This window comes from Erithacus rubecula (assembly GCF_903797595.1).
Source record: "Erithacus rubecula genome assembly, chromosome: 16".
NCBI classification, from domain to species: Eukaryota; Metazoa; Chordata; class Aves; order Passeriformes; family Muscicapidae; genus Erithacus; species Erithacus rubecula.
Window position 1 is genome coordinate 7,297,277 of NC_136668.1, and position 8,432 is coordinate 7,305,708.

The window sequence follows — 8,432 nt, forward strand, 5'->3', positions numbered from 1 at the left end:
TCTCAGAGAGACATACACCCTGCTAGCTTCCAGCATTTTCCAAAAACAAGCTCCTAGCTGCATCCTGATTCCCTACCCCGAGAGAACAGGGCTGGCAGCTGAACACTCTTCTGCACCACAAGAGGGGCTTTAAAATCTACAGGGTATGAGGTGGGGTGTTAGTGGCGCACTGTCCCCATTGCATCCTCCCCATCCTGCTGCTCACCCTCCTCTCCTATGTTCCCCCATAAAAAGCTCTTCTGTGGATTCCTCACCCCTCTGCAGCACCCCCAGCCTAAGCCATTTCCTTCAGGAAAGGGATCCTTGGAACAAGTCTGTTCTCCCTAACCCCTCCACCCTCCCACCCCGTTTGACCTTGGTCCCCTGGAATCGTGGGGTCTGGGAGGGGAGCTAGAAGAGACTGTAAGGTCTAGGGAGATGAAGAAAATGAACAGAATGGGACTATCCTGTGATGTCCCTTAGGGGAGGGAAGCAAGGGGGGACATGACACGGTTCCCCCCAAGGAAACAGCGATTAAGATGTGCGGGGGTGGGGGCTGCATTACCAAGCAGAGCTGAAGAAGGGCGGGAGTCGCGGGGGGCTCGGATCCTGCCGGTGCACCTGGGGGAGCGGGAGGTGGTGGTGAATATTTTACTCTAAATCAAACAATAGGACCGGAGCCGCTCCAATGATTTTGCAGAATGCGTTTGGTCGGAGACGAGGAAAGGACTGGAGAGAATGAAATAAGACCCCCGAAATTTTCTGTGTCCCGTCTCAGCCCCACCCTCAATCCCCCTCTGGCCTGAGTAGCGCTCGAGGGGGCTCCCGGAGGAGCGCGACCCGCTCCATCCCACCGCCCGGGGGTGTCCGCTCCGGGAGGGCTGGGCGGTGATGGAAGGAGGGGGGGCGGGCAGGGGGGCGCAAATCGGGGATTGGAGGGGGATTAGAAAGAAACAGATCTGGGCGGGGGGGACAACGCCGCCGCCAAGGGTGGTCTTGGCGTGGGAGATGGCGCGGGGGACAGGCTGGTAGTGACCGGTGCTGCCGATGCAGGTTGGGCTTCACTTACCCGGAGCCGTCCCGATTCCACCCGTGAGCGGCCCGAGCCCACGCGTGCCCCAGGCGCTCCCTTCCCTCCACCCGACCGCCCCTGCCTGCCCTCCTCCCCAACCGGCGACCCCACGAGCGCGGCACGTCCCGCGTGGGTTTCGCTGCACTCCCAGGCACCACATCCTTTTCCCAGCCCAACAAACCCCGCCAGCTCCGCCGCCTCCTGCCTCCTCCGGTCTCCCGGTGGCTCTGGATCCTGCTTCCCACTCGGGTCCCCGTGGGGAGCAAGGTGGGGGGAGCTGTTGGGCCGGCGGTTCCCTTCCCAACGGGGACCGATAAGCAGAGACAAAGGCGGTGAAATATCAGTGACCGGCTAAAGCGGCTCCGAGCCCCTTCGAGCCTTTAACTGGATCGTTAGGGGATTATCCGCACCCTGAGCAGCCGCGGGGCGGGGGCAGCGGCCGCCCCGTCCCGTTACCGAGCACCCCGGGGGACGGCGACGGTGGGAGGCGACTCACGGAGCTGCCCGGGCGCGGCGGCGGCTGGAGAAGGGTCTGCGGGGAGAACGGATCGGCCAGCGGAGGGACCGTGAGCGGTACCGGGGCGGGGAGGGGAAGGGGGGCGCAGGGGCCGCCGTCTGTCGCTCTTCGGGTGCCGGCGGGGAACCCGCGGCTCGCTCGGCTCGCTCTGCTCACGCCTCCCCCTCGCCTTCCGCGGGGGGCCGAAAGTTTGTGCCCGCGGTGGGGGCAGCGCTGGGGGTGTGGGGAGGCAGATCCCGGGGTATCTGGGCAGGATCGCGCCCCGAGAGCCCGAGGGGGCTGACACTGGGGTGCTCGCTGGGGGAGCCGGATTTGGGACGCGGAGCTGTGGGCAAAAGCGAGGTGCCGAGGGGTGGGAAGGAGGCAGGGAAAGAAGGGGGGGGGGGTCTCTGTGCCTCCGCGCTGATGGGCTCAGCTTTATCCAGGGCTGTAATCCCCCTGCTCCTGTAATTAAAAACTCCGCATTACAAGGAAAACGGTGTGCAGGGAAATGTAATCAAGTCTGGAGGGGCTTAACCATCTGGTAAAGGTTAGGACCGGCACGGCTGGGGACGCGGCCGGGGGATTTGGCAGCAGCCGCGATCTGGGCTCCTCTTAATCTACCGCGGGGACGAACGCAGCATCTGCGGGGTAATACCGCTGCCCCGGGCAGAGATCGGTCTCGCTGGAGCTCTCACCGCCGTTAACGGGATCTGCCCGAAGGTGATCCCCTCCCTAGGTGCGTCCGGCTCCGGTAAACAGGTTCTGCTGTGGCACTGGGACCCGGATTGCAGCCCCTTGCGGGGACCAGCAAAGAAAGGGTTAAGCGACTGACGGTGGCCGCGGTTCGGCCCCGCAGCTCCGGGCAAGGCCCTCCTCCGCCGCCCCCGGGAGCCCTAAACTCTTTGAAAGTGCAAGAGGCAAGCGAAGGCGAGGGAGGAGGCGGCGGCGCGGGTGCGACTCCTCGTCCCCGGGATTGCCGCGGGGCCATGGGGGCCGGGGCAGGCTCCGGGCGGGGGCAGCTCTTCCTCCGCACCCTCCTCTTCCTCCTGATGGCCGGGCCCCCGGCGCGGGGGCAGCTGCGCTACACCGTGCCGGAGGAGCTGGAGCACGGAGCCTTCGTGGCCAACCTGGGTGAGGACCTGGGACTGGATGTGTCCACCCTGTCAGCGCGGAGGTTCCGCATCGTGTCACGGGCCGGGGCCAGGCAGCACCTGGAGGTGAACCTGGAGAACGGGATCCTCTTCGTGAACGAACGGATTGACCGGGAGGAGGTGTGCGAGGCCGGGGGGACCTGCCTGCTCCACCTGCAGCTCCTCGTCGAGAGCCCTCTGGAGCTCTACCGCGTCGAGGTGGAGGTGCTGGACATCAACGACCACGCACCCACCTTCCCTTGGCAAGAATACGTGCTGGAGGTGGCCGAGTCTGCCGTGCTCGGTGCTCGCTTCCCACTGGAGAGCGCCCAGGATCCTGACGTGGGTACCAACTCTGTGCACACCTACCGCCTCAGCCCCAATGGCTTCTTCTCACTCGAGGTGCAGACACGCAGCGATGCCAGCAAGTTTGCAGAGCTGGTGCTGGAGCGTGCCCTCGACCGTGAGCAGCAACGCGTGCACCGGGTGCTGCTCACGGCTCTGGACGGCGGCGTCCCCGAGCGCTCGGGCACAGCGCACATCCTCGTCACGGTGCTGGACGCCAACGACAACGTGCCTGCCTTCGACCAGCCCTCCTACGGTGTGAGCCTTCCTGAGGATGCTCCCGCTGGCACTCTGGTCATCCAGCTCAATGCCACTGACCTGGATGAGGGCCCCAACGGGGAGATCGAGTACTCCTTCAGTGGGCACGCACCCCCTCGCGTCCGGGAGCTCTTCCACGTAGAGCCCCGCAGTGGGCAGGTGCTGCTGAAGGGCCGCCTGGACTACGAGCGGGCCAGCATCCACGAGCTCTACGTGCAAGCCAAGGACCGCGGGCCCTCAGCTGTGGCTGTGCACTGCAGGGTGCTTGTGCACCTCCTCGATGTCAATGATAATGCGCCAGAGGTGACGCTCACCTCCGTGTCCACACCCGTGCTGGAGGATGCCCCCCCTGGCACTGTGATCGCTGTCATCAGCGTTCTGGACCGGGACTCTGGGGACAACGGGCGTGTGAGCTGCGAGGTCAGCCCAAATGTGCCATTCGAGCTCCGCTCCTCCTTCCGGAACTACTACACGCTGGTCACCACGCAAGCCCTGGACCGGGAGGTTGTGCCTGAGTACAACGTCAGCATCACGGCGCGGGACATGGGCTCGCCTGCGCTGCTGACCCGCAGCACCCTCACCATCCCCGTGTCTGATGTGAACGACAACGCCCCGCGCTTCCTCCAGCCCTCATACAGTGTCTATGTGATGGAGAACAACGCACCGGGTGCCTCCATCTGCTCCGTCAGTGCATTAGACCCTGACTGCCAACAGAACGCCTACCTGTCCTATTCCATTGCCGATGGGCACATCCATGGCATGCCCGTGGGCACCTACGTGTCCATCAACTCGGACAGCGGGCACATGTACGCGCTGCGCTCCCTTGACTATGAGCAGATCCGCAGTTTCCAGATCCAGGTGCAAGCACAGGACGCGGGGTTTCCCCCACTCACTGCCAACGTCACGGTCCACATCTTTGTGCTGGACCAGAATGACAACGCTCCGGTCATCGTTTCCCCCATGCCGCGCAACGGCTCCGTTGCCACCGAGCTGGTGCCGCGATCGGCCCGGCCTGGCTACCTCGTGGGCACGGTGTCGGCGGTGGACGCGGATGCGGGGCTGAACTCTCGCCTCTCCTACCAGCTCCTCCAGGCTACTGACTTCACCCTCTTCAGCGTGGCGCCCGACACGGGCGAGCTGCGCACCCTCCGCTCCTTTCTGGAGCAGGATGCGAGCCGGCAGCAGCTGGTGGTGCAGGTGCGGGATGGAGGGCAGCCAGCCCTCTCTGCCACTGTGTCCCTCCTGCTTTCGGTGGTGGAGACCATGCCCCAGACCCTCTCCGATTTCAGCGAGTTCAGCCTCCCTCCAGAGGCCTCCTCATCTTCCCCACTCACCCTGTATCTCCTCGTCTCCCTGGGCTCCATCTCCTTCACCTTCCTCCTCGCCATCCTCATTCTCACGGCCATTCGCTGCCGCGGAGAGCGGCTCTCCCGCCAAGGGGACAGCTGCTCGCCGCCTCGCTGCCACTGCTGTCCCGTGTCCAGACCTTCCTCTGATGGCCTGAAGACTTCCAACCTGACGGCACAGGCCCCTGCAGGGACCACGGCTGCCACCTGCCTTGATGTGCCTGCGGGCGGCCCCCCAGGCTACTGCTACAAGGTCTGCCTTGGTCCCGAGTCTGCTCAGAGCGACTTCATGTTCCTCAAACCCTGCAGCCCCCCCCGAAACAACGAGAAAGATCCCGGGAAGAGATCCCGGCCCGAGCAGCATCTCCAGGTCTCCAAAGAGGTAACACAATGCCCAGCAGTGCTTAGCAGCACTCCGCGGGTCCCCCCAGCCCCCTCCCTCAGCCTCTGCCACGAGGGAATCCAGGCACGGCTCCTCCCAGGGAATAACCGCAGCCTTTGATCAGTGCGGGAATTAGGAGCCGTCAGGCAGCGGGATCTCCACCGAGCTTCCCGACGGGTCTAATTACCGGGGGAGCGCCAGGCTCGGCTGAGGCGAGAGGAAATCCCTTCTCACCGTCTTTTGTACCCATTAGAGGCAGCAGAGATGCTCCAGTGCCCTGGGGCGGTGGGATGGTGGGGGCGGCTTCTCCTTTGCGTGGGTAAGGAATTCACTCTGGGACGGTCTGAGCATCGCTGCTGCTCTGCTTCCCTTGTGCTGGCAGGGGCTGCAGTGTCCCGGGCCTGGCTGCTGTTCTGCACCAGGCTGTGCCAGCAGCAGGGAGTGGGGTCTTTGGGGCAGGATTTTGATGTCAACACTTGTTAGGTATTGAAGTGAGGAATGTCTAATTTTCCCAATGAAAGACTCTCCAAAACACGATTACAAGGATGGAGAGTGATGAGGCGTCTAATCCACTTACGTTTGACTTTTAATAAACCAACCCTTCCCTTCTCTCTGCCAAGACAGTCTCTCCACGTATCTGCTTGCACCCCTGGACTCTCTTCCCTAATACTTAATTAGATTTTCCTACAATTTTTGCAACCCTCCTGGGACATCGAGCATGCAGCCAATTTCTGCATCTCTCATCATTTGGTGCCTCAGATGTGGGCTATGTAAATATTGCACATGTAAAAAAGGCTTTTGAAAATTAGCATGAATAGGAAAACCACCTGTCTCTCCCCAGAGTGACAGGCTTAAAACTCCCAGAGGCAGAAGAGAAGCCCAAAACCACCCCAATATCTCAGGAGGGTGAGGAACGGCCAGAAAGGAACAGGCTGATTCAATGCTGTCTCAGTTTCCCCAAAACAGGAATATTTCTGCTGCTTGCTTCTCTACAAAGGGCTCAGGGAAAGTGGAGATGTGGTGCTGAATCCCTGCCTGCTGAAGCCTTGTGCTGGCAGGGCTGGGTTTTTTGACAAAGGGTCCCAGGACTGATTGACAGAGGGTTCCAGTAACCAGCCTTGCTCTTCCCTGTGTTTTCCAGGCCAAGCAGCCCAACACAGACTGGCTGCCTTCAAGCACACAGCGAGCTGCCCTGAAAAGGTACTGAATCCAGCACTGGGGGAGCAGAGGAAGCAGGTGGAAGGGAGATATGGGAATGGGGAGGTTGTGTTTGACACAGTTTTGAACCAGTCTCTTCTCTTTAGCTCCCAGAGCCTGGAAGATGTGGGGGAAATCCATCGAGCCCTCCAGAAGGAGCACGAGAGGCTGTGCACATTGGTGACCCCTGTCTCTGGTTAGTATTGGGATACTGGGGCTGGGAAGACCCTCTGGTCACTATTGGAGGTGCAGTGAGGGTATCACATCCCTGTTCCTGGCAGTGCTGGAGTTTTGTGGGTGGAAGGGGTGTCCAGGAACCAGGATGGAGGTTGGTGACATGGGACTTGCATCCTGGGATGTGGATGTGACCTGAGCCAATCTTATGCTCATCTTTTCTCCAGAGTTTCAGAAGGCTTCAGCAGGTCCCAACAGCATCTGGACACCCCAGTACAGCCCCTTGTACCCAGCCCTGGATTATCAGCACAACGTTTACATCCCAGGCACCCCCACTCTGCTTTCCAGCAAGGATGGGCCCCTCTTCCCAGGCCGGGAGAACAAAAACAGCTTCTCCACCTTTGGCAAGAGGAAGAAGATGACAACTTACTGTGATATGCATGACAATGTGGTTATCAACAACGACCTGAAATAGCCTGGATGGCTCTATCCTTGGAATCTTTTGCATTATTTCAGCTGCCAGGTCCACCCACAGCACACACCTCCATGTATGGACCACTCAAGACTTTTTGAGACTGCTGGGAGAGTGGCTCAAGAGAGCATGTGGGAAGGATTTAAGGAGTGAGAGACTGAAAATTACAGGGATTGGGGGGTGGTGGCAGGGGGAATTTCTCCCATCTCATCTTGCAGAGCTGTATTGGCAGCAGGTGCTGTTTGAGGTCCATATGACCAGATTTAAGCAAATCTGCCTTGAGTTTTCCCATTCCCATGTCCCCTTAGGGACCATTCATCTCTGTAAACATTGTCACTTCTTTGTCTTGTCTGGCTGTGTGAATGTACTGAGCTGCATGCCTGTATCTCTGTCCCATGGAAAGTGTATGCAGACCAAGCCTGGTTCAGCCAAGCCTGACCTTACACACTGGGACAGTGACCATTGCTCTGCCCCTGAGATGCAGTGGGATGTGTTGCATGTCTAGAGCAGCAATTGGTGTCTGTTTTCTCTGGGAAGTGAGTGCAAAACCCAGCCCATGAGTGCTTCTCTTCAAACCCTGACCCAACACTGGCAGGGCTGGACATAGCCCAGGTCCAGGGCAGAGACAGCTTTTGTTCCAGGAACAGCATGTGCACACGTTTACTTGGATGGCCAGAACTGCTAGCTTAAGCCCCTGAGAGATGCACAAGGTGAGGCCCTGCTGGGCAGCTCTCTAGCCCAAGGCAACATCATCTGAAAGTAAAACAGTTTCCAGCCATTGGAGTGACCCCAGCACAGGTGGCAGACTCTTCCCTCCAGCCCCTGCCCTCACTCAGACCTCTATTTTCCCCAAGTCCTGAATGCTTGGAGGAACCCCTACACTGACTGGTGCACTGGGGGCCCCACTTGCACAGGACAAACATCTCCAAGTGTGCCCTTTTTCTCTTTGAGAACTTTTAGCTGGCAGTCAGGAGCCCCCAAGGGCAAGACTCTGGCCCCAGAACAGTCTCTCCCCTGCCTTGTGCACCCTGCACCTGTCCACCAGTCTGTCTGTCAGCACTGCCAATTGCTCCGGTCATGGGACAGTTCATTTTGAATCCATCTGTGCAGAACATGACAGCTCTTTCTAAACTGAGTTTGTTTCACTATGTCTGATTTGTACCAATAAATTGTATTTTAATAGCTCACCCTGGCTCCTGGCTGTCCCTGAGTTGCACACAGCAGCAGGGATTGCTGCCCAGCTCTTGGAGCAGTACTCCCAGCTCCCAGAAATACATCTGTCCTTCTGACTTCTGGAGCAGAGAGATCCTTTTATGCAGAGAGCTCATTTTATTCACTTCATCTGGATTCTGGGGCCTGAAGGTCCCTTCTCTCCTTCCCTGGACTCAGGAGCATTTTGGGGTCATAGCCAGAAGGAGCTGGAATTGTCACACAGCTCCTTTCTCCATGCTCCAGCCCAGGCAGAGGGGAATTTGCACCATGGTGTGGGTATCCAGGTGCTGCTGGGGAGAGGGGCTGGGTGTGGCACTAATGGCAGAACAACTCGTGGTTGTTAGGGTGCTTTCTGTGGTTAATTTA

The 8,432-nt window shown here is 59.7% G+C and overlaps 1 protein-coding gene across 1 annotated transcript; it reads left to right on the plus strand.

The window, feature by feature from the left end:
- The first annotated feature begins 1,540 nt into the window (after nt 1–1,540).
- On the plus strand, nt 1,541–8,041 carry LOC306809057 (protocadherin-10-like). Its single transcript, XM_079320171.1, has 4 exons — nt 1,541–5,011; nt 6,153–6,211; nt 6,316–6,404; nt 6,610–8,041. The coding sequence occupies exons 1-4, from the start codon at nt 2,537–2,539 to the stop codon at nt 6,855–6,857; spliced, it is 2,871 nt and encodes a 956-aa protein (XP_079176297.1). The 5' UTR covers nt 1,541–2,536; the 3' UTR covers nt 6,858–8,041.
- Nucleotides 8,042–8,432: the final 391 nt, after the last annotated feature.

Excerpts from the sequence above, each read along its gene's own strand:
- LOC306809057 (XM_079320171.1), top strand. The coding sequence starts at position 2,537 with ATGGGGGCCGGGGCAGGCTCCGGGCGGGGGCAGCTCTTCCTCCGCACC. Across the intron at positions 5,012-6,152 it reads ATCTCCAGGTCTCCAAAGAG|GCCAAGCAGCCCAACACAGA; the intron begins GTAACACAATGC and ends TGTGTTTTCCAG. Across the intron at positions 6,405-6,609 it reads ATTGGTGACCCCTGTCTCTG|AGTTTCAGAAGGCTTCAGCA; the intron begins GTTAGTATTGGG and ends TCTTTTCTCCAG.